Raw genomic sequence first — 25,949 nt, 5'->3', positions numbered from 1 at the left:
AGTACCGTACTTAAAAGACAAGTGGAAGCTCTACGCTTAATACTTTTTCCATACTTTTCTTAAGCTCTGACCAGTAATGAATGACCAACAGGCAACCCCAGAAAACATGAAAGTGATCCGCCCCTTCTTCACCACAGTCTCCAACATCGCATCCCTATGTCCGAATATTGATTCTGAGCAGGCCTTATAAATAACGGATGATGTTTTTCCATGCATATTCTCGGCATGATAGAGAGCATGTACCGGTAGTTTTCCGCTGTATTCTATTGATTTCCATCCAATCTTCTGTTGATATTTCAATATTAGCTTCTTTCTCCCATTTCTCTCACATATACTGTATCATCTCCTTTTAGGTTTTCCAATCCTGTATACAGTTTTGATATTAATTTGTTCCCTATTATTTAGGAAAGTTTCATCTATAAAGGCTAGTTAGGCAATCTTTGTACCTGACATGTTTCTGCAGTCTTCATCAGAGGTGTCGCGTGATGTTGGTGTGACGTCATCTATGGCGTGGTTATATGGAATTTTTTCTCATCCCACCTGAAGTGGTTGGATGACTGTGCCCCCTGGCATGTGAAACATGTCAGGTACAAACATTGCCTAACTAGCTTATAGATGAAACTTTCTAAATAATATATACAAGTAGGCTAAATGAACCTCTTTAGTATAATTTGTTCCCCGTTTCTGATCTATATGCTGAGACAAAGATGTAAAGCACTTCCATTTCTGTCCCTCCCAGGTCATCCCTTTTGATAATTTGCTCTAGATAGTGCAGATACCTGTAGAAGTCCTGATTTGATAAGCCACATTCGTCCTTTATTTCTTGGAAGCTTTTGATTTCTTTCTCCTTTAATAGATCCAGGTATACTGTAGGCCTCCTTCCCCAGGCTTTGAACCCTTTATCCAACTTATTTGGGATAAATTCTGAATCATATGCAATACAGCGCAAGAGCTTAACACTTTGAGTGCCACGGCCCTTGGGCAAAAGGTGCTGTACTGTGCCACATAGGCCGCAATGCATTTTAATATAGCCATATCATTTTTTGTGTTCCTCTTATATGGACAACCAATAGCCTCAATGAAACTTTGAACCCTTCTGTTTCATTTTAAAAAAAAACTGTGTTTATAAACCGTTCCATTTTGGAAATACACCCCTCTGATAAAGAGTGTTTTCGACCGAAAAGAGCATGCTGAAATTAGTTTCTGAGATAATCACATCTTTATGTTAGAAAGGCGACAGAATGAATTCTGCTTTGAGTTGAACAAACATCGAGCCTGCTGCTGCATGGGTGTGTGTGTACTGTCAATGGTTGTATGCTGTTAGTGCCCTGCGTGCCCCACCCCCCTCCTCCTCCTCCTCCGTGGTGGGAGGAGTCGAGTGTCTCTGCTCTGCTGCGGTTTGCTCTGTTTGATCTGCACTGAAAAGTCCGCTGCCTGCACCCCCCGCTTTTTTACAGCGTGTCCTCGGCTCCCAGCTGAGAATAATGTAACTTTTCATAAAGACGCTGGTGTCGCCGTGTCGGCAACTAAATCATATGGATGGACTATCGCAGCGGACACGGATGGGGCTCAATTGTGGCAGCAGATGACTGCTGTTCACAGGCACAGCTAACGACGTTATGCTTCAAGCATATCAATGGCGATTTCCGTTTCCTCATGACTTCTTCTCTCTTTTCTCCTGGCCTTTGCCTAATCGGGAGGGCACTGTCGCCACCTAAGGGTTCTGTAAAATAGGTTAGACACATTCAATAGCTCCCATATTGTAAGAGGCGATGTAAGAGGCTTAGATCGACATTCCCCCGTCAAAATATGAATTTGGAGTTATTGACGCCATTTGGCGTCGCTGGCAGCCTACGGTAAATTTCTCTTGACGCCATATGGCGTCGCTGGCACTCAATGTGTTAATAGGTCCGCTCATTTTCTTTTTCGTTATTTTTATCCAAGTAGTAAGAGATATTCCCAACCATTGGTTTCTCTACTAAATGTTCTTTAAGTTTGCTATTCAGGTTTTAACGTTATATTGAAGTTACTGTCCTGAGTTCTGGCCCTCCATGTATTTTTCCCTTTCTCCATTCCACGTTATAGTTCTGAATAGCTTAGGTTAAGTTTATTTGATATGGACATCACAGAGCATTGGAGATGTAACATACATGTATGCACAGTAACCAGATACACAGTGTTAAGTGTATATAGCAGAACGCTAATTTTCAACACCTGTCCACAGGCGACTCCTACACTGAAACACAACCCAATAGGACATACCCAAAAAGAAACACAATGAAATATAAAACCACAAGAGTAAAGCTATACATACAAATGTATTGACAAGAAAGTCACTACAGAAAGTCACTAAAATACACCCCAGAGGACATAGGCTACCCAAAAAGAAACATATGAGCAAAGCTATACATACAAATATATAGATATACAGGTCCCTATCGTTGCATCGGCGCTGTTTCTAGGCCGAACGCCTGGCGCAGCTCAAATCAGTGGGCGTGGACCAGTGCACTTGATATCGTCGTGCTGGCGCTAGACGCAGCCTCAACCATTACAACCACGCCTTTTAAGCGTAAAATTATGCACCGTCATGCTCATTGGATAACTGCAATAAACGAATCGCACGCTTGCCTTTTTAGCTCCAATTCCAGTGATCCCGCAAAACCAGACGAAAGCCAAACGCTCTGCCCCCCCCCCTCCCTTCATCCAGTCTGTCTGTCTGACTGCATTATAGGCTATTATTCCATATTATTATGCTTCTCAAACCAATCTAACTGCAGTTTCAATACTGCAAGCATGTAAATACGCTACACTATAGCAAGATCAAAGTGAAAATAATGTACTAAACGCATCAGCTAGAAAAATATAGCCTATTAGATTGGTGAAAGTTTGTCCAGAAAGATATCGTTTTCTCTCCCCTGCTGCAGGTAGAATGATCGATGCACATAAATATACCCTACATTATGTAAAGTCATTGCATAAATGTGTTTTTATTGTAAAACTAAATGTCAAGTAGGGCCAAGTTATTGGAGCGGACATCACAGTATAGCACATCACAGAAGCGCGTTCCGCTGTCACTTATCTAAATCACGTTAAACCCACAAGGGGTATATATAGGCTCAAGAGGACATATATGTTTCACATAGGGTGGTGTTTCATTTCGATGTTTTATTTGGTCCAATATTGAAATGTTCGACAATTGCAGGTTGTCTTACACATTATTTTAGATCTACCTTTTATATCTATTTCGGCTCATTTGGTTGCTATTTAGTAGCGAAATGGAGGACCCAATTGCATGCTGGGAGTGGACATTCACAGGCAGTAAACTTACAACTGCTATTTCCTATGGGAGCTGGGTGCTGCTATGTGTTGTGTCTGTTTGAGCGAGGGAGTCAGAGAGAGAGAGAGAAGGGTGACTCAGAGGCAGAAGAGCACTGGCGCACTGAATAGGCCTGGTTTCAGAGAGAGACAGAGAAGGGTGACAGGGGAGAGGCACAAGTGCACTGGCGCACTGAATAGGCCTGGTTTTCAAAGGCGCAAAGCGCTAAATGTAGGCCAGGTGCGAAGATAGCACTACGCCGGTAGTTAGCGCCGACACGCCCACTTTGGCCCATTCTGGGACTGCGCCACGCCCATTCGGCCTAAAGCGCATTTGGCAGCCTAAAGCCATATTGATATCGTCCCAAAACAGGCGCAAGGCACGTTTTTTTGCGTTTAAGGCCCGTTTTAGCGCCGAAGGCTTGTGGGAGAATAGGGCCCATAGACTAATACACAGAGTACCACCAGAGGTCTACAAGGGTATTAAGTGTGAGAACACAGTTGTTTCTCTTTTAACCCTGACTTAATACATCTGTTAAAAACATTAAAATCGTGTTGTGTTTTCAGCTCAGTAGGTAGACTGTTCCATAGTTTTGCTCCTTTAACAGAGAAAACCGATTGTCCAAACGAGGTTTTACACATCGGGACACGACCGTCTCTGTTTGTAGAAGCCTGTGTGTTAATTCTACTCGTCTGCTGTTGTCTGACAACGTAATCATTAAAAGAGGAAGGAGCGTGTCCATGCAGACATTTAAAAATAAGCTTTAGGTTTGAATAGCTTATGAAACTTTCAAAGCTGAGCATTTTGTGTTTCTCCAAAATGTGACAGTGGTGCCACCTCATTGGTTTTTTGTCCATGATTTGTATTGTCTGATTATATCGAGATACGATGGCTTTTATAGTTGTTTGTGAGGCTTGTGACCAGGTGGTGATGCAGTGTGATAGGTGTGAAAATATCATAGCATGCATGTAAAGCTGGGCTGTACGGAGTGTCAAGACACTTTCTAATTCGTTTAAAGCAGTTGTTTGATTTTACATTTTTCTAATATTGGTTATTTGTTTGTCTAACGTTAGGTGGGAGTCTAAAATTATTCCCAGGTATTTGACATTATCAACCTCATGGATATCTTTTTTATGGATTATTTTTTATTTTGACGAGAAAGCTTTCGTTTTGGTTTCGTTTGCGTATTGAAAAGAAACAATTTGGTTGGTGCTAGTCTACGGCTCTCCCCAGATCGGCAGAGAGTGGAGCAGCGACCGGGGCAGCAGGGGGAAATTGGCCAAGTGCAATTGGGGAGAAAATATGGGGGAAGTCAGAAAAAAACCAGCTAGTCTCTCTCTACAGCTCGGGCCTCCCGTGGGGGCTTCCCCTCTCTCGGAGGTGGGGCAGGAGGCCGTCTCTGTAGAACACCTCCAGCCTGGACACAGTCCACTCCCAGAACTCCGGGTCAAAGGTCACGGGGACGATGGCTGTCTCCTTCAGGGTGAACAGTACCAGGTCGGCCTGCTGCAGCCCGCTCACTGCCAGCTGCATCTGGACCTGAGTGTAGTACATGTGAGCCTGTTTCAGGCGGTACACTGGAGGCTAGGAGACAACAAGGAGGAGTCAGACCACTTAAATAAAAACTAATGAAAATGCAATATGGAGGTGTAAACAGTGTTTGGAGGTGACATGGTGCTGGTGTAAACAGTGTTTGGAGGTGACATGGTGCTGATGTAAACAGTGTTTGGAGGTGACATGGTGCTGGTGTAAACAGTGTTTGGAGGTGACGTGGTGCTGGTGTAAACAGTGATTGGAGGTGACATGGTGCTGGTGTAAACAGTGTTTGGAGGTGACGTGGTGCTGGTGTAAACAGTGTTTGGAGGTGACATGGTGCTGGTGTAAACAGTGTTTGGAGGTGACATGGTGCTGGTGTAAACAGTGTTTGGAGGTGACATGGTGCTGGTGTAAACAGTGTTTGGAGGTGACATGGTGCTGGTGTAAACAGTGTTTGGAGGTGACATGGTGCTGATGTAAACAGTGTTTGGAGGTGACATGGTGCTGGTGTAAACAGTGTTTGGAGGTGACGTGGTGCTGGTGTAAACAGTGATTGGAGGTGACATGGTGCTGGTGTAAACAGTGTTTGGAGGTGACGTGGTGCTGGTGTAAACAGTGTTTGGAGGTGACATGGTGCTGGTGTAAACAGTGTTTGGAGGTGACATGGTGCTGGTGTAAACAGTGTTTTAAACACTCCAGCACCACGTCACCTCCAAACACTGTTTACACCAGCACCATGTCAGGCTGCTTTTGTATATAAGAAATTGTTCTTACTTGCTTGCCTGGGTAAATAAAGGTTAAAAAAAAAAAAATAATAAACCATGTCACCTCCAAACACTGTTTACACCAGCACCATGTCACCTCCAAACACTGTTTACACCAGCACCATGTCACCTCCATCGGCACCAGGTGCTGATTGGAGGTGACATGGTGCTGGTGTAAACAGTGGAGGTGGAATGGTGCTGGTGTAAACAGTGGAGGTGGAATGGTGCTGGTGCAAACAGTGTTTGGTGCTTTACCCTGACAGGCTGCCCTCTCTCCCCCTCGTCCTCCTGGATCTCCAGGCAGAAGGCGGGGTCCAGCCTGCAGGCCTCCTCCACTCTCCTCTCCCTGTGTTGGTAAGGACACTTCACCTCCACCAGCCATTGGCCGGTGCGGCTGTCCGTCACGATGCCATCAGGACTGGCAGACAACCAGGAGCGCCGGGGGTCGATGAACAGACCACAAGGCCGAACTGTCACGCCCCGCCCCAGAGCCCGGCTCTTCAACACCTGCACAGGATAACAACCAGCATCATATCCATGGTCATCATGTTTGTTTCTGTAGCATTTCTCTAGTCTAAACAGTGTTACAGAGGGAAAACAGTGGGTATAGGAGTGATGCGCGCGTCTGTAATTAGGGTCGACAGGAGGAGATGGACTGGATCAAGCAATACAAAAAAAATCTAAAGTATTTTTATTTCTCTCTGCAAGACATCACTCCTCTAGAATCGTTTTTTCTTTATTTCCAAACACCTTCTTGAAAATGTCAGTATTGACACGGTTCCACTCACTCTCTCAGACCATAAGGCTGTGATCTGCAGGGCCACTGCGCGAACAAACCGGGCACCGCACTGGCGTTTTAACACCTCTGTGTTACAGTATGACAGTTTCATAAACCAATTTCAAACTGCTCTTGCTGAATTCATCACTTTTAATGACAACTCAGTCTCCTCATCTTACATACCGGATTGTTGTAGAGATTTACGAGCTCTGAGACAGAGCGTTCTTGCCTCTAATAACACACAGTAGACGATAAAAAACTAGATACAATAGACGTTTTTTTTAAACAATTTGTGCGGAAAGACGAGACGCAGCTCCAAGACACAACGTTATCCAGACGTGACGTGAAAATGGCGTTCATGATTTGATCAGTAAAGCACCAGCACCATCTACGTATAACGCCAGTCTCTCTGATGTCTCTCTTTATGGCAGTGGTTCTCAAACTTTTTCACAACAAGGACCCCTAAACTGACACAAATTAGTCCACCGACCCTCATTTGATAAGATTTTAAAATTTTAGCTTTTGCAACAACCCTCCCACTCTCCTGGCTCTGTCTTGCAGGAGCATGAAAATAAATGATTCTCCTTTTTGCTGGGGACCCCCTTTGAGAGCCACTGCTCTATGTAACACCAGTGTGAAATGCAGGTGGAGCGTACCTCGTAGTTGCGGACAGCCTCCTCCTCTTTCTTGATGCCCCAGGTCGTGGCTCGGGTCTGGACCCCCTCACCTGCACAACCCACACAACCTCTTTACTACAACACAACCTCTTTACAACAACAGAATTTCAGCTAGCTGCTGCTGAAGTTTTTCAAGTGGATTTTTCTGCCGTTTTGAGCACCACAAGACCAGTGCCATCCAGTTCCATTGTTTTCGAGAGAAGGCATGTAAGATTTTTGTTCAAAAAGAAAGATATCCACTAGTGGTATCACTCGAACATACATGTGATGGTGACTTTTTATAAAGGGGCAGGTGCCTACCTGTGATAGCAGGCAGGTATGAGGCGGCGGGCTTGCGGTGCTTCCCGCTGACGAAGCGGCAGTGAGCGATGCGGTGAGCGACGGACGCCGTGATGCGGGCCTTCCGCCAAGGGGCCGGGTTCTCCCTCTGCCCGCGGGTCTGGAGCTCCACCTCCTCCAACACACCCTGCTCCAGAATCACGCCCAAGCCCAGGGGCACCTCCTTCGGCAAGGGGGTGGTGCTGTCCGCAGCAGGGCCACTCTTATTCAGCTGAGAAATCCAGGGATGGGGTGTAACAAAGTCAAAAAACACTTAAAGCAGGACTAAACCCCCCAGATTTCTGGCAGAACGGCATGCTGCTTGGTTTGAAAACTCTGCAGGCAAGATGGCCGCCTATACTCCCTTCTGTACCCTGGCAGAATAAACATAACGGCAATAAGTATGTAAGATACAAAATAAAACAAATTGTTATGTCTTTATTTGTTGTAGAATGCACAGGACATGTAACTGTTTAGTTAACTCGCATTCCAGGAATATTGTATTTACTGCGTTGCTCTAAAATAACGTAGTTGGCTCGAGACTGTTTCGTCCTGAAACAACACAATCGATTTGGGGGTGGAACATGCCAGGATTGGCCAACGCCAATGCCAGTGCCCAGAACTGTCAAATCAAATCATCGACAGAGACGCTATGGCCCGCCTCCCAGTATTTTCAGTGTGGGAGATAGAGAACGATAACGATAAATGATCAATATAGCCACGTTATAAACAACAAACTAACGCTGGTGATCCGTATGGAAACAGTGTTGCTCAAAATGGTTAAAAGTTATATCAATTTGGTCATTCAGTGGCGTTTTACTGCCATGTAACATAACTAACTAGCGGCTAATATTAGCCACAGTAGGCATTACACATGATGCATTGCTCTTAAAGGGCTCGCGCCGCGTGAACTACATAATAATCACATGGGGATTTGTTTTTGTTTTTCCACATGAGTGGGGCACGCGCAAATACCACAGTGACGTCACGATGTACCAAATCTCCCATTCATTTGAGGACACACAAAAAAGCAGGTTTGAACCCATAGAGGGAACTTATGCTGCTGAAAATTATACAAATGGTACAATGGTAACAGTTTGGTCTCAAATGTGGAAAGTTTGAGCAGAATTCTTCACACACCACCCCAAAGTCATGTTAAAAGCTGAAAAAAGGTGTTTGGGGGTTTAGTCCTGCTTTAAAGTCCCTGGAAACCAAGCATAAAATGTATATCTGTTTTGAGATTGCCACACCACAGAAAAATGTCTTATTAACCACCCAGCCGAAGTCGATGTGAAGTTTCAAAGTATATTTGATACATTATCAGAAATAATTGGTACACAAATCAGTCCAGACCCTTTTATTGCATTATTCAGGGATCCCCCACCCACACAACGACTGACCAAAATGAATAAAGATGTAATTACCTTTGTCAATTTTGTTGACGAAATGACTAATCTTGCTTAAAAGAGAATTCCAGTTTTTTACAACCTGGACCTTCCAGCTTTAAATATGATTTCTAAGTCACCCTGATAAGTTTGGTTTCATATACATGCGCTGAAACAATAATTATATTTTGAACTGTAGGAAGGGTGGGGAGAGAGAGGGGGGATGACATGCGGCAAATGACCCTGGGTCAGATTCGAACCTGGGTCGGCCCCCTAAAGGACTAAGATATTCCCCAGTCAGCAGCAGTCAGCCTGTGTGCCCTGTGTGACTAACGTTATCCCCCCACATTCAATGCACTTCATACTCCGAGCTGGAGTATATTTTAGATGAGTATTTGCACTTTTACTTGAGTAAGGAATGTGTGTAATTCTAGTCTACCTCCTCTGGAGAAGTCTGATCTGGTGTTTGAGGAGCGTCTGGATCTGGATCTGCAGTGGTGAACTGAACTGGTTTCTGGACAGGAACGTTGTGGTTTTGCCGGTGTGGTCTCACAGCAGATACAGGACTAACTCTCTTGCTGGTGCTCTCATCCTGATTCCCCTCGTCAGTGTGTTTTGGGTCCCTGACATCAGGGCTCTGTACCACGAATGTTGTATAAGAAGATCCAGGATCTGTCCCTTGATCTGGTTTGTCTAAACCAGATCAGCTCGATTGTAGTTAACTTGTACTACGAACGTCGACTGCCACTCGTTAACTCGAACCAGGTTTTTCTAATCAAGCTGAGAGCTCGTGCACATGAAAATGCCCGTGCACTGGAGCTCGTGCCCGCAAAAGAGGCGTGGTTTTTAACAACTGCCAATCACAGTGCAATATGGACTGCTCCAAAACTCGTACAGTGCCAGACACGCCTATTTCCTCATTGAATGAAACCGCAAATACAAATCCGCGTTGGATATTATTACTGTTCCCGAATGACTGTCTAAAGTGACCACTTTTATCCACACCAGTAATTTCTTTGAAGAGCGGTTTCTACCTCCACGTAGGCTATCTACAGCAGCTCAATTCACCCTCTCAATAAACTCAATAAAACCGGCATGTCTTTTGTGGAAGCAATGTGTAATCTATCTCAGTCCAAAATCCGTATGTATAGACCATTTAGGCTAAATGAATAATAATGATCTCATGATGTGTTTAGTCGCACTGATTGAATAATTCCTATAGGCTAAACAATAAAAAAAAGAATGATAATAAAATAAAAAAATGCTTCTGAACTGAATCGACACGGTACGTGCGGGCATAGATTTCATTTATAAAAAATTGCCTATTTTGTGGTCACATATATAGGCTATTGTCAGCAGAGTCGCATATCTCCATATTTCATATAATGATGCTGGAAATATGAAGTTCAATCACATCATACAGGCCAAAAGCAACACAGTTGCAGCTGCAAAATGCAGGAGTAGCCTAGATATGAATCATCTTAATATGGGATCGCCTGTGTGCAGGTGATCCCATATTAAATTGCTTAGATGTAGTAGGCTATTCTAGCATGACCATTTCAATTCCAACCCAACGTCAGTCTCAGCTCCGTTGCGCACATGGCACCGTGCGTTTTGGAGACGTTTATGTAACCTTTTTATGCCGGTTTAGTGATATTTCTCCACTCACTATTCAGCTGCAATCGATCAGCGGGGTGAAACAACGTATCTAGGCTACTTGAGAGCACAAAAATGAATATATAAAAACATATTCCAAAGTGGTAAGTAGGGCTTAATTAAAATGTAGCCTGCAATGCAAGGCTTTAGTCCTTGATTAATTCAACATTACAATTCGTGCTCCTTCCTCGATGGGAAACTCATCCAGAAAGGGGTTGGCCATTTTTCCAAACTGCTGATTCGATTGGTTCGTGGGCGGTGTATTTAAGGTCTAATCTTATCCTTGCAACTTAACCTGCTGCGGACCAGGTTAAGTGTGAAGCATAGGTTGCTATGGAAATATATGTCGGTAAGAAGTTAACTAGCTTTGTAGCACGGCCAAACCAGGGTTAAACCTGAAGTTACCTCGCTAAACCACTAATCGAGCTTCGTGGTACAGGGCTCAGGTCTGGTAACCTGACGCTGCCAGATGGACGGTATAGCTCCACATAGGTTTCACTAAACCAGTCGATCTGGGTTTGAAGTCACCAGACCCGCTGACGGAGGCGGGCACTTTGTCCAAGCTACTTGGCAGGTGATTGGATGACCCATCTGTCTATCACCGCTGGTGGGTGTTAACTTCAACCAATCAGATCGCGGAAGGTGCCTGTGGATGATCTCCGTGGTATTCATTGATTGAGTCCTCGCGGTCGTAAAGTCACCTTCGAAGCATTTAGTTAGATTATAACGAACTAGTTGTGTGGCTTAGCCTTCCCAAATGTTGAGGGTCGTTTTTTAGAATTTAATACATAGAATTGGGAACATTACATTCAATTTCATTCAGACTGCCTGTCACTTCCGCGATGTTGACGAGTGAAAAGAACTACAAAGACCATGTACCCACTACTTGCCCAGACGAGCCTGCCCGCCTACGGCCGCCGCTGATTCGTCGGCCCGGCATGGCTCGACCAATCATCTTAAACTGCCTGTGCAGGTCCAGACCGTCACGGAGAACCAAATGAAATGTGAGATCACGTGACGGGCGGTTTACCAGGCTACAGGTCTGGTCCTCTGGGTCTGATTCATGTTCTGTTCACATTTTAGTTATACATAAAAAATAAATAAAAACATTTTCAGGAAGAAGCAATTACTGCGACCAATCAAATGAGTTTAAAAGCATATAAACCATTTTTGCACACATAGACGCAAAAATGATACTTTGATGATGCTTTCACACCAGCCAAAAAGCAAGCAGACCAAATAGGGCTGCCAACCCTCACAGACGGACCAGAAGACTATCCTTTGGGATCGAAAATATAAATTCCCAGAGATTTTTTTAAAGGCTGGAAGTATATAACCTGACGCCGCCAGATGGACGGTTTAGCTCCACATTACGTTTCACTAAACCAGTCGATTACGTCGAGAGAATCTCTTTTGATCTCGCGAGGTTATCCATCTTGCAAGCAAGGTTAGGAATTATATGAATGTGTGTGTGCGCGTTGGACAATGTTGTAGTCTACTTTGTTTTTATTTTTCCCTCTTGGCACAAACCCCCCTTCTCCATTGGTCGGGGCCGGTGTGCATATCCTATTGAATGGCTTTTTGAGGCTTTTCTTTTTTTCATGAGAAATGATACCAGTTTGGCCAGAACGGGTTATAGTTGCTGAATTCCGAAAAGCAAATTAGTAACAGTGTACCCTCCCTGAGACTAATTTTAAAATCACATCACCCTCCCCTATTTTCCTCCAGTGACCCCTCCCATAAATAAGGAATGGTCCATTACCTGGCTGCTGGGTGGTGCTCCGGGTGAGCTGCCAGCTGCACTCATGATGCTGCTGGATCCTGAGAGACAAACAAAAACAGTTGATTTTTTTTTTTGGGTCTGAGTGAAATGTTCTAAATGTCTATGAACAAATTAATGCCGGATAAAATCCCTTGGTGTGGATGCCGAACCCAGAAGAGGACGTGCCTTTGGCACGTTGGTCGATAAGTAGCCTACAGTCAGTCTGTGTGGGAACACCCACAAAATGTTACTATGGCTGGCGCGCGAGTGTGGTAAAAAAACATATCTCAATGGGCTGACTCACCAAAGAACGGTGCTCCGGCTCTACACTACAGGATTGGGGATTCTAGCGCAAGTTTATTTGTTTATTTGTTTATTTGTTTATTATGGATCCCCATTAGTCTGACTACTCAGACTATTCTTCCTGGGGTCCCTGCAACATACAGAAAATACAAAACAGTTACACTGCACATAACAAAACAGTGAACAATGTTCACATTAAAACCACAAGATTGTGTTCAAATAAAATAAAAATAAAATTAGATAAACTAAATAAAATTAGATAAACTAAATAATAAACATCAACAGTGTCATACAAGGGCATACTGCCCTAATAATGCACACATTTTCACACATTTTCATGGAGAATGCACACATTTTCCATGAACATGAATATTCAATCGAGCAAGAGACTTGGAAAAGAATAGCAAAACAAAAACACTGCACTCAGACAAAACTAAGTACAATGTCTTTGCAAAGGACTGCTTCCTTTAGCTTTTTTTTAAAAGTATATTTATTGTTGATCCTGGTAAGATTTGTTGGTAGCCTATTCCAATGGGAAACAGCTCTATACATGACAGTTTTCTTAAGTGCGTTGGTTCTTGGAAGAGGTAAAGTAAAGCGCAGGCCTGTGGCCTGTCTGGTGTCATAGCCATGTCTGTTACATGTGGAGATTAGTTGTGAAAACAAGCAATAAGGTTGACGCAAGATACAGATGTTTTTCAAATATATAATTAAACTACATGCTAGTCTCTCCTCCACCCTCATCCATTTCAATCTTGCATGCATGCCCTCCACACTGCTTCTTATAGAGCAATGGAGAGCAAGACGTGCCGCTCTGTTTTGAGTGAGCTGTAGTTTTACAGTTTCTTGTTTTAAGGAACTAGACCAAATTGCTGGGCAATAGTCCAGACGAGACAAGACTAAGGACTGAATTAGGCTACATAGGCTACATGAAGTAGGCTACATAGACGTGTGTTCAGATGTACGTTTACTGCGGGGGTTAAATCCCTGATCCTGTCTGCCTGGGCTGGGCTAGCAGCTAAATGCTAAGTATGCTGAATGGAGAGAATGGGGGATTTACTCCAACCTGCCCACACCCCCAACCAGCTACCCCAGCGTCTATGTCTCACCTGCTGGTGCAGTGCAAGTTTGCAACTGGTTCGCCCCCCCACACTTAGCTCTCCCTTGGTGGGTTCGCAGACCGTGATGGGTCGTCACTTTGGACCATCCGCAGCCACATTTTCTAAGGATCTTTTGTTTATTGGTCATTTGCGTTCCGGTCGGTTCCATGTTATCCGTCCTGTTTGGTCCATCTTCCATCCCGCCTCTCGGTGGACCGCCGGGTTGTCTTTCTAGGATTATAAACAGCATTAAAAAGATATAAAGAACTGTAATTGTAAATCATATCAACTATCTCACTAAATGACTAGATTTCAATACCAAAGGTTCTACACATAATATGTGTAGAACCTTTGGTATTGAAATCTAATCAATATTATTGATTTGAAAAAGGCAACATGTCAAGTGTCAAGCATAGCTACCTGCCAGGAAATAGTGGTGAACAAAAGGAGAGGGGAAAAAACACATTCTCCTGACCCCCATCAACTATAAGTGACACCCATCATTTTTCATCACAGAATTGAAGCATCTTGGGGAGAGATTTGACTAACATGAAGTTTGTGTTCACCTTTACCCAATCCCAGTCTTTTCTTCGATAATGTGTCCTCATTATTCAGTTTTGTCTGGATTGCAGTTTTTATTTGGCTGCTATCAACATCGAACTTGCGTCCCACGTGGTCTGGAAAAAGGTAAGAAACACATTATCAAAATTGTCCTTATCAAATACATCCAGCGACTACTAAGGCTTGCATGCTTAAAATTAAAATATATTAAGATCTTCTATACAATACCAATAATATTCCTCAAGATTTCAGGTGGGAGTTGACGCTTTTGGGAAACGTTCCTCTTTCGGCCTTGCAGAGAGTGCGTGGCCAGGGTTTCTCTGTCAAAAAGCATCATCAGCAGGGCAGAGGTATACTTTTTGAAGTCTTTGATCTCTGAGACGCGCTCATAAAGATGTTTAGGGACTCTCAGACCCTTGGAGAGATACACAATTTCATCCTCCTGTGGGCGAAAACAAACATGCTAGTTCCAAATATGTGAAGATGCAATAACAAAAAACAGCCATGGTAAATATTCTTTATGTAAACAATTTGCACTTATTGATGTGGTTTTCTATGCGGTGAGACCTGGGCTCATATGCAGTGAAGCTCTAGGAGTGCTGATGTAAGACCAGTTTGCCCCAACCACATTCAACTGGACTGACCGATGTTCCTAAAAACGGTACTGCTATGAGAAACATGGAATATGGACCCTGACCTCTGGGATGTGATGCAGCATCCTCATGTCCGCCTCAGGGTCAGTGAGAAAAGAGATGGCTTCATCTTCTGTGTTCTGCGGTGCAACTGCTGCTTCGTTTTCTTGCTGGACATGGTCCAGAGTCCCTCGCTGTTCCTGTGGCGTCTCTCTCATCTGCATCATGAGGCTGTTCCTTTCTGCCAAAGGGTATCAAATAGATGAAAATCACTTAAAAAATGACATGGCCAAGCACATTTATCCATATCCATCAACCATCTTACTATAATTATTTTGGTTTATAATGGGTTCAAAACACACAGGACCATGATCAAAATAAGTCCTGCAACTGTATTGTGCCATAATGCTTTATTTATTGTATTATCTGTTTCATTTATCAAACAAATCCAATCCATCAGTCCTTCAACCCACCTTTCAGCTCCCTCAACTCTGTTTCGGCCAAAATCCTACATCTGACTTCATCTTTGAGTTGTGCTTGAAGTTGCTCTATTTTCTTACGAAGACGTATTATTGTGTCTGTTCTGATCCCTGGGCTGGCATCATTTTCTTCTTCAAAGTCACCCTGCAAAGTATATATCAAGTCATACGTTGGCTAGTAAGCTAAAACAATTAGGCATTAGGCAAATGTAAAAAAGGCAATACTGTGTAAGTGTAAAATGTTCACCTCTTGATTGGTAAAAGGAGTATAGCTGTAGTTGTTATCCTCCACGGGCTCAGAGTGTGGGTCAATCTTTATCATTTGGACTTGTGTCTATCTACCACTTTAGGCAATTTAGGCTGATTTGGTTGATATTTCTTCTCGAAATGTATTAGCCTCAATGCATGCTGGGAGATTTGAGGGAGTGAGAGAGAGGGGGAGAGAACAGCTTTTTTTCCATCGGTCGATATTTCTTCTCGAATTGTATTAGCCTCAATGCATGCTGGGAGATTTGAGGGAGTGAGAGAGAGAGAGGGGGGGGGAGAGAACAGCTTTTTTTCCATCGGTCTTTGTGCTGCGCGAGAGAGGGAGTGAGAAAGAGAGAGAGGGGGAGAGAGCGTGAGATGACAGAGGAGAGCTCCGCGCAATTACGCACAATAGCCTAGTATAACCGGCGCACTGAATAAGGCCTGGTTTTGAAAAGCGCTAAGTGCTAAATTAACGCCAGGGGGGAAGATATCATTAGGCCGGTATTTAAGGCCGAAACGCCCATTCTGGCCTATTCTGGCACTGCGCCATGCCTCTTTGGCGTAAAGCGCATTTGGGGGCCTAAAACCATGTTGCTATCTTCCAGAGGCAGGCGCAAGGTGCGTTTTTTTGCGTTTAACGCCAGTTTTTGCGCCTAAGGCCTGTACCAAGATAGGGCCCTGTAAGTACAGGGTAACAAGATCTGTACTTATAGGCTAATTACGGGGTACCACACTGTAGTTATAGTGTAACTACGGGGTACAAGGAGTGAATTGAGCCTGTAACTAGAGGGTAACAAGATCTGTACTTACAGGCTAATTACGGGGTACCACACTGTACTTATAGTGTAACTACGGGGTACAAGAAGTGAATTTAGACTGTAACTAGAGAGTAACAAGATCTGTACTTATAGGCTAATTACGGGGTACCACACTGTACTTATAGTGTAACTACGGGGTACAAGGAGTGAATTTAGCCTGTAACTAGAGGGTAACAAGATCTGTACTTATAGGCTAATTACGGGGTACCACACTATACTTATAGTGTAACTACGGGGTACAAGGAGTGAATTTAGACTGTAACTACATGGTAACAAGATCTGTACTTATAGGCTAATTACGGGGTACCACACTGTACTTATAGTGTAACTACGGGGTACAAGGAGTGAATTTAGCCTGTAACTAGAGGGTAACAAGATCTGTACTTATAGGCTAATTACGGGGTACCACGCTATACTTATAGTGTAACTACGGGGTACAAGGAGTGAATTTAGACTGTAACTACATGGTAACAAGATCTGTACTTATAGGCTAATTACGGGGTACCACACTGTAGTTATAGTGTAACTACGGGGTACAAGGAGTGAATTGAGCCTGTAACTACAGGGTAACAAGATCTGTACTTATAGGCTAATTACGGGGTACCACACTGTAGTTATAGTGTAACTACGGGGTACAAGGAGTGAATTGAGCCTGTAACCAGAGGGTAACAAGATCTGTACTTATAGGCTAATTACGGGGTACCACACTGTACTTATAGTGTAACTACGGGCAACAAGGAGTGAATTTAGCCTGTAACTACAGGGTAACAAGATCTGTACTTATAGGCTAATTACAGGGTACCACACTGTAGGCTACTTATAGTGTAAGTACGGGGTACAAGAAGTGAATTTAGACTGTAACTAGAGGGTAACAAGATCTGTACTTATAGGCTAATTACAGGTACCACACTGTAGTTATAGTGTAACTACGGGGTACAAGGAGTGAATTTAGCCTGTAACTACAGGGTAACAAGATCTGTACTTATAGGCTAATTACAGGGTACCACACCGTAGTTATAGTGTAACTACGGGGTACAAGGAGTGAATTTAGCCTGTAACTACAGGGTAACAAGATCTGTACTTATAGGCTAATTACAGGGTACCACACTGTAGGCCTACTTATAGTGTAACTACGGGGTACAAGGAGTGAATTTAGACTGTAACTACAGGGTAACAAGATCTGTACTTATAGGCTAATTACAGGGTACCACACTGTAGGCCTACTTATAGTGTAACTACGGGGTACAAGGAGTGAATTTAGACTGTAACTACAGGGTAACAAGATCTGTACTTATAGGCTAATTACAGGGTACCACACTGTAGGCCTACTTATAGTGTAACTACGGGGTACAAGGAGTGAATTTAGCCTGTAACTACAGGGTAACAAGATCTGTACTTATAGGCTAATTACGGGGTACCACACTGTAGTTATAGTGTAACTACGGGGTACAAGGAGTGAATTTAGCCTGTAACTACAGGGTAACAAGATCTGTACTTATAGGCTAATTACAGGGTACCACACTGTAGGCCTACTTATAGTGTAACTACGGGGTACAAGGAGTGAATTTAGCCTCTAACTAGAGGGTAACAAGATCTGTACTTACAGATCAAGTACAGATCTTGTTACCCTCTATTTACATGCTTATTTACGGGCTGTATTCTGAAGCCTTACCTTTATTTTTTATTTTTTATCTCGCATAAATAGTTCAATTTGGACACAACAATGCCATATAGCCTACGGTTTAAGGAAGTTTCAGAAAGTAAAATTTACATAAAAATAGTGAAATTGCGTGCAGAGGACTGTTTACAGTACACAGTAATAAGCCAACCTGTTTCCAACGTTGGGGGAACGTGATGCCACCGGCCATAAAGACGTGCGCCCGAGGTTGGCTCCCAACGTTCTGCCACCTTAAAAGCCACTGTTGAGCCACCGCTGTGCCAACGTGTGGCCTGCGGCAGGCCAGATAGCAATGACACGTTGGCATTGCTATCTGGCCTGGCCAGAGATTTTTTTAAAGGCTGGAATTATATGAATGTGTGCATTGGACAATGTTGTAGTCTACTTTGTTTTTATTTTTCCCTCTTGGCGTTGGCACAAACCCCCCTTCTCCATTGGTCGGGGCCGGTGTGCATATCCTATTGAATGGCTTTTTGAGGCTTTTCTTTTTTTCATGAGAAATCATACCAAACAGTTTGGCCAGAACGGGTTATAGTTGCTGAATTCCGAAAAGCAAATTAGTAACAGTGTACCCTCCCTGAGACTCATTTTAAAATCGCATCACCCTCCCCTATTTTCCTCCAGTGACCCCTTCCATAAATAAGGAATGGTCCATTACCTGGCTGCTGGGTGGTGCTCCGGGTGAGCTGCCAGCTGGACTCATGATGCTGCTGGATCCTGAGAGACAAACAAAAACAGTTGATTTTTTTGTTTGGGTCTGAGTGAAATGGTCTCTCCTGATTCTAAATATAGCTGAATCGCTTGGTTTAACCAAGTAAAACTATTTTCATAAGCATTTCACTAAATGTCTATGGACAAATTAATGCCGGATGAAATCACCAAAGAACGGTGCTGCGGCTCTACACCACAGGATTGGGGATTCTAGCGCAGGTAGGCTACATAGACGTGTTCAGATGTAAGTTTACTGCGGGGGTTAAATCCCTGATCCTGTCTGCCTGGGCTGGGCTAGCAGCTAAATGCTACGGTACTCTATGCAATATCTGAACATGTAGTGAATCGTTTCAGCTAGCCAGACATAGCTCCAGGCCAAACTCCATTCAGATTTGAGTGAGAATAGAATGCATAGCTGAACAGAACAGAACATCGGCCCAACACAACAAGCAGCTCTGATTTCAACAACTTTTAGCCTCCAGCTGGCTCCTCTTCCACCAAGTGGAGTGTAGTGCAGTGCAGGTAGCAGTGTGTGGAGTGGGCTTCAGAGAAGCATGACATTTCTCACATAGTGAGTGAATACCATAAGGTTTATTGTCAGATGTGGAGGGAAGGCAGATTTGGCCTCAAATCCAAGATGGCCACTATTCCTCCCTAGTCTAATGTTCAAGTGTGCTCATACCATGATAAACGTTTCACAAATCTTAAAGTATGTCATGGTGAGAGTGTAGGGTCCCCTTGGTACTCTAGAACAGATTTGAAAGGTATAAGTGTAATGGTCTTTGAACTAGACCTGGTTTTATGCGGTCTAGATGGGGCAATAACAATGAAATCTTCAATTTTTCCATTTTCACAGATAGGATAAATGTTTCACAAATCTCAAAGTGTTTCTTGGTGAGAGTCTAGGGTCCCCTTTGTGATCTAGCCCAGATTTGAAATGTGTAAATGTAATGGTCTTAGACCTGGTTTTATGTGGTCTAGATGGGGGGGAAAACAGCGGTAGGGACGTCTCCTTACCGCTCCTTTCTTGGCCCACTTTGCGTCGTTCCTTCTGAGCCAAAGCCAGCTCCTTCGGTGTTTTCTCTCTTGTGGGTTCGTTGCTTGTGGGCTCCATGTGTTGCTCATCCCGTGGGCGGTGATCCCGATGTTGGTGGGGCACTTCCTGCTGAGAAAGCTGGTGTGGGTCCTCTCTTTCACCATCTGCAAAAATGGGCTCAGCAGCACTGTGGTGCTCAACCGGGCTCTGAGTCCTCCTTGTCTCACCTGCTGGTGCAGTGCAAGTTTGCAACTGGTTCACCCACCCACACTTAGCTCTCCCTTGGTGGTTTCGCAGACCGTGATGGGTCGTCACTTTGGACCATCCGCAGCCACATTTTCTAAGGATCTTTTGTTTATTGGTGATTTCCATTCCGGTCGGTTCCATGTTATCCGTCCTGTTTGGTCCATCTTCCATCCCGCCTCTCGGTGGACCGCCGGGTTGTCTTTCTAGGATTATAAACAGCATTAAAAAGATATAAAGAACTGTAATTGTAAATCATATCAACTATCTCACTAAAGGACTAGATTTCCTGTGGCGTCTCTCTCTGTCGCTTTTCCGCCTCGTCGCAGCATTTTGTGGGCGTGGAAACCAGCTTCCAGCTTGGAGCTGTAGCCTGTAGAAACGTTTTCAGGTCGAGGTACGCAGGAGGGTGGGGGGACGAAATGTGTAGGAAGAGCTGTCATTGGGTAGCTTTAACGAAAGGTCCCGCCCTAGTCCCGCCCCGCGAGCGTGAAGCCGCTCGGAGACAAGCCGCCTCTGGTCTGCGTAGTCTGGGCACCTTTCACCCCGCTTTTTGTGAAAACCGGAAGGCAGTGTGCCAAAAAACGTCTTTGTTGCCGTTAGCTCTCTTTCCTCGATTAATTGTCTGATGCAAAGCTTCTGTATTGGCTTAAAATATGTGAGATTGTGAATCCGCAATGTTTCTAAAAGAACTTCTTCAAAAACTTTGTTCGGTATGTCCATCTTTTGTTTTGTTGTTTGCCGTTCTGATAGGCTACTTGTGTCAAATTGTCAAGTTAACGTAAAAGTTGACAAGCTAGAAACGCTGCCCTTCCTGTCTAGGGCGGGCTCTAGGCCGGAACCAGGTAGGGTGACAAAATCAATTGTGAACGGAAGCCAGGCTCTTTCTCGCCGAGAAGAGCCTGGTGAAGGTCCCGCCCTAGTCCCGCCCCGCGAGCGTGAAGCCGCTCGGAGACAAGCTGCCTCTAGTCTGCGACGCGTGATTTCTAACCCCACATAGCATAAGCAATAACCACGCCCTGTGGCGCCGGGATTGGCCAGGAGCAACACTGCAGGGCATGCAGCCCAGCGATGAGAGCCGCAGGGATGACGTATTTTTGTAGGCAGAATGCGGAAGTCCCGAACTTCCTGGTTCTACACTGTTTCTGTCTATGGGATTTTTGAATGGGTTTTTGCCGCGATGCTTCAAATAAGGTCTCTGGGCAACGCAACATTAATCAAACGCAAACCAGAGTTCCGTCGGATAATCTTCACACATGAGGACCACTTTCATGAGTTTTGAAGCGTAAATGCGAGCCCTAGAAGTAAAATGCTTGAGCTAAGCTAATCCAGAACTACACACTGTCGCATAGGCTTCCACGTCACGTCAGCACTCAACCTGGACTGTTGTTGATGTGTGCACTGATTACCCCGGGCTGTACGGGCTGAACCAGGTGAGGGAAAGAGAATTTCCGTGTTCGCCCTTTGAAGTGGTGACGTTATTGACGTATATATCCCCATCGACTCAAAAGTGTAGTCTCATTTAGCCGTTTGCTAGCTAGCCGTCCTTTTAACGGCAAGTAAAAGCTTCAAAACTCGTAAAAGTGGTCCTCCTGTGTGAAGATGATATTACTAAACACTGGTTCGCGTTTGATTAAGCCAGCGTTGCCCAGAGAGATTATTAGAAGCATCGCGCCAAAAACCCATTCAAAACTCCCATAGGCGAAAACTGTGAAGAACCAGGGCTGTTAGCATCGATGATTTCCGGACTCGTTACCGCGGCTCTCTATAGACGGTTTTAACTTGACAACAAAAACATTCTAAATTGAACCCCCGCTCACTTCCTGTTGCAGTGTTTGCTATGGACATAAAAGAAAAAAAAACATTCAAGTGCAGGACTGACCATTCTGTGAAAACCGTCTATACAGCTGAGCGGCAAAAACAAAGGTAACGATGTCGAGTGAATATTTCTGCAGTTTGCCGAATGCTGAGAAAAAGGAAGTGCTGTGGGGTTGCGCTCTGGTGAAAACCGTCTATAGCTCTTGAGAACAGACAGCGATTTCGAGAGCGGACATTGAGAGCGGACATTGAAATGAATTATGGTCACCTTATCATAGTAATAATAATAATAAGCATAATAATTGTAATCTACACAATGTACACAATCTACAAAAACATGCACTAATATAAACGGTGTTGTGTTCACGTTCATAGCTCATATATCTATCATATCGTTAATTTCAAGCTTAATTCTTACTCAGAGAAAAGGTACAGCACTGAAAATATAACAAGCAATAGTTTTTTAAACATCTTTATTTCAAAAGATGAAAAACCCCAGGTGCTTTAGTCCCAAGCTTCAATGCTCCTGGCCAATCCCGGCGCCACAGGGCGTGGTTATTGCTTATCCTATAGACCAGAACTGCATCGCGTCTTCAAGCGCCCAGCTCCAAGGCCGCGCCCCTTTTTAGGGGAAACCCACCATAGTAAACGACGGTACAAGAAGCCGAAACCACTTCAAACAAACTATTTAAAACGGTTTAATTTGATAGAGATATGCCGAAGAGTTGCTGTGTTGTTATAGTTTCACTAACAATAAAAAAAAAAAAAAAAAAAAATGGTCTGCGATAGGGTAGGCGTGACACCGTCAATGTGGACGATGCATGTAACCTGGTGGAAACTGGATACAGCGTTCATATAAGGCAAGTACCTCGTGTCGATGTATCTTGCGCATTCTATGGCCGGCCGAGTTGAAATATATTGTCATGTCATGGTGTCTTTGGGTCATTTATAAAGGAAATTAATTCTGTTATTTTTCTATAGATGTTTTGGGTACTGCTATTTTACATTGAAGTCAACGCGAGTGGCTTGTGTTATCCCCTAAAAAGGGGCGCGGCCTTCAAGTTTTGCAAATTACCCGGATGTGCTGTTCTGGTCTATGTGGGGTAGTCTGGGCACCTTCCACCCCGCTTTTTGTCATGGGGGCGTAAACCCCGGACCCAGAATTAACACCGGATGGCAATGCGCCTAACAACGTCTTTGTTGCCGTTAGCTTGACGCGGTGATGTTACCTAAACTAGAGTCTGATCAAAACAAAGCTAGCGTTACATAAAACAAAACGTTTATGCAATATGGCATCTCCGCCACCACCGCCTGACACACCGGTCAAAACGGTGAAAGAGGATTCTGATACTTGGGTCAAATTGTCAAGTTAACGTGAAAGTTGACGAGCTAGAAACGCTGCCATCCGGTCTAGGGCGGGCTCTAGGCGGGAACCAGTAGGGTGACAAAATCAATTGTGGGCGGGAGCCAGGCTCTTTCTCGCCGAGAAGAGCCTGGTGACGCGAGGTTAATGTGGGGTTAGAAATCAAGCGTCTGCGACAGCGAAACGCTGGGCGGTTCCTGCGGCAGGGGGCGCGAGGTTGAAATGGACCAATCAGACGCGGAAATGGAGCAAGACAGCCTATCAAGATGCAGCGTCAAAGAGGCTTTCACAGGAGGCATGCCGCCTAGCGTTTCATGATGTGCACGAGCCGTCATTGCTATCTGGCCTGCCGCAGGTGGCTTTTAAGGTGGTGGCAGAACGTTCGGAGCCAACCTCGGGCGCACGTCTTTATGGCCGGTGGCATCACGTTCCCCAAACAGGTTGGCTTATTACTGTTATTATGTTACGATCTTATTAAGGTTACAGGCAGGCGGCCTGCCTGTAACCTTAATAAGATCGTAACATAATAACAGTAATACTACCGGATTCTTCCCTGGTATCACGGAGTTGATTCTAGTATTTAATTGTCCCTTAGCTCTTTATCTATCCACTTCTGTTGCACAGCTTTACGTTCACAGGAGGCGACGATCAGCTTTTATGGAACTTTATATCAACTGCTCAGGTAACAGGTAGCCTACAGTTGCACACCTTACACACCTCTGAGTCTAAAACCAACAATCCTACTTCCTCTCCCACTCTTCTTCTTTGCTTTCCCCCTCTCTTAGCAAACAACCTTATATCCCAAAGACGTGCTCACAATATTACTTCCCCTTCTTAAAGCTAATTTATACTAATGGTACAAACAGTTTGACTGAAACTGTTTCAGAGCTGACAGAGCATACGGTCATATTATACTTACTCCGTGTGTTGTAGCTGTGCAGTGTATTCAGCAGTGTTAGAAGACTGGAGTGTCCGTCTGTGTGTGGAGTGAAACGAAACTGGGTGTCTGTCTGTGTGTGGAGTGTCTGACTGAAGCAAAGTGAGACGAAACTAGTTAAAATGTCATGACTCACAATCCCATGACATAACACACCCTCCCTCTCTGTGAATGAACGGGCATGTCCCCGACATGGGGTCCACGCATTAGTACGACACCCCATAGGTCAGACTACACATAACTCCGACCACCCGCTAATCCGACCATTGATGTCTACGGCGAGTTTTATCATTGTAGTCTCATAATGTCGACCCTCCATTAATCCGACCATTTTAACGCCATTATTCCGACTGTCGGATTTCATACCCAGTAGTTCGACCTCGCGTAAATCCGCCTATATACAGCACTTCCAACAGAAGCAGTCTGTGCATTTCTCTGTGCGCTCTGGGCATGACATGGCTGGCTGGTAGCCTACCTACCTTCCTCCAGTCCACCTGTTTGTCTGGCAGGCACAGCGACAAGTTCTTTTGTTTAGCCTACGAAACAGTTACGCGCTAATTTGCATATCAATATGCGCTAATTAAGTAACTACTAACGACTCTGACTGCTCAATGCTCACCTCACAGTTTCATTGATCATGAATGGGGACTGGGGAGAACGATTGTGTGGACTGTGGAGGCAGTGGCGTGCCTGACCAAGTTAGTGCCCTAGGCATTTTTGCTGGTGCCCCCCTCCCCCAAAGAAAATCTAATCGGCCTTTCCAGTGGCGCTGGAAATACTTTTAGGTAGGGGGTGCTGTAAGGAAGGGACTCTCGGTGCTGGCCGAGGGCAGCGCCGAAGAAAATTTGACGTTTTTTGGACTTTCATCCATATTTAGAAGAATATTTAATTTTAAATTAACATTAGGATTATACTGTTGTGATGTCATTATTCACTATCTTCTCCTTTTCTCACTCACTTTCATGTAAGCACCTGCTCTCCCTTTAGTCGTTTTACACTACAACAGACAACAACACAGGCATAAACACTGAACTTATTATTATTATTATGGAAAACCAGATTATGATGAAAATCAAACACTTTTGAAGAGAGAGCGTATGAAATAAGATTAGAGCTGGGAAGCACAAACTGTTTTTTGGTGTTTGTTGGTGGTATAAACACAAGACAGCCAAATCCAACAATTTCGAAAATCCCATTTCTTGCCACCAGGGGGTGCTGCAGCACCCTCAGCACCCACCTTCCAGCTCCCTTCCCCCACTCTGGGAAAAAGTTCCGAGCAGGTAGAAGGGGGTGGTATGGATTAGGGTGGTATGGATTAGGGTGGTATGGATTAGGGAAAAATTATTTCACTATTATTTAAAGACTTAAGACGTTGTTCTGCTTATTTTTTGTCTACTATTGTAAAATAATAGTAGGCGTATTATCATGAAAAATTATTTGTAAAAAAAAAAATATATATATATATATATATATTTTTTTTTACCCTCTCTGGCGCCCCTAACGGCTCAAGCGCCCCAGCATTTGCCTAGTTCGCCTAATGGACGGCATGCCACTGTGTGGAGGACCACTTTGCTGCTGTACTGTGTGTGTGACCTGTGTGAGGAGGCCCACGCAACTGTCTAATTTACTGCGGTCGGATTTTTGGGAGGTCGGATTTATGAGATTAAAATAATAGGGCGGATCTTTGGGTAGTCTAACTCATGAGTGGTCGAACTATTGAGAGGTCGGACCGACCCCCCTGACATGTCTTTCCTCTGATGCATGCAGAAAAAAAGTTGTAAAGCTTACTTACTTATTACTAATGTAACGTATGAATAATAAATCACATG

General features: G+C 44.2%; 1 protein-coding gene across 1 annotated transcript; it reads right to left on the bottom strand.

Moving 5' to 3' along the window:
* Positions 1-2,886: 2,886 nt before the first annotated feature.
* Positions 2,887-24,170, bottom strand: LOC310776250 (uncharacterized protein). Its single transcript, XM_083636456.1, has 13 exons — positions 24,103-24,170; positions 19,741-20,208; positions 18,671-18,729; positions 15,262-15,412; positions 14,854-15,029; positions 14,385-14,598; positions 14,162-14,272; positions 13,605-13,826; positions 12,193-12,251; positions 7,372-7,621; positions 7,051-7,121; positions 5,872-6,123; positions 2,887-4,900 (listed from the first exon to the last, which is right to left on the bottom strand). The coding sequence occupies exons 2-13, from the start codon at positions 20,174-20,176 to the stop codon at positions 4,655-4,657; spliced, it is 2,247 nt and encodes a 748-aa protein (XP_083492582.1). The 5' UTR covers positions 20,177-20,208; positions 24,103-24,170; the 3' UTR covers positions 2,887-4,654.
* Positions 24,171-25,949: the final 1,779 nt, after the last annotated feature.

This window comes from Poromitra crassiceps (assembly GCF_964638095.1).
Source record: "Poromitra crassiceps genome assembly, chromosome: 5".
Lineage (NCBI taxonomy): Eukaryota > Metazoa > Chordata > Actinopteri > Beryciformes > Melamphaidae > Poromitra > Poromitra crassiceps.
The sequence above is the reverse complement of the archived record's forward strand: the minus strand, read 5'-3'. Positions and strand labels throughout refer to the sequence as shown.

Excerpts from the sequence above, each read along its gene's own strand:
- LOC310776250 (XM_083636456.1), bottom strand. The coding sequence starts at position 20,176 with ATGGAAGATGGACCAAACAGGACGGATAACATGGAACCGACCGGAATG. Across the intron at positions 15,413-18,670 it reads GAGCACCACCCAGCAGCCAG|GGTGACTTTGAAGAAGAAAA; the intron begins GTAATGGACCAT and ends TATACTTTGCAG. Across the intron at positions 4,901-5,871 it reads AGAGAGGGCAGCCTGTCAGG|CCTCCAGTGTACCGCCTGAA; the intron begins GTAAAGCACCAA and ends GTTGTCTCCTAG.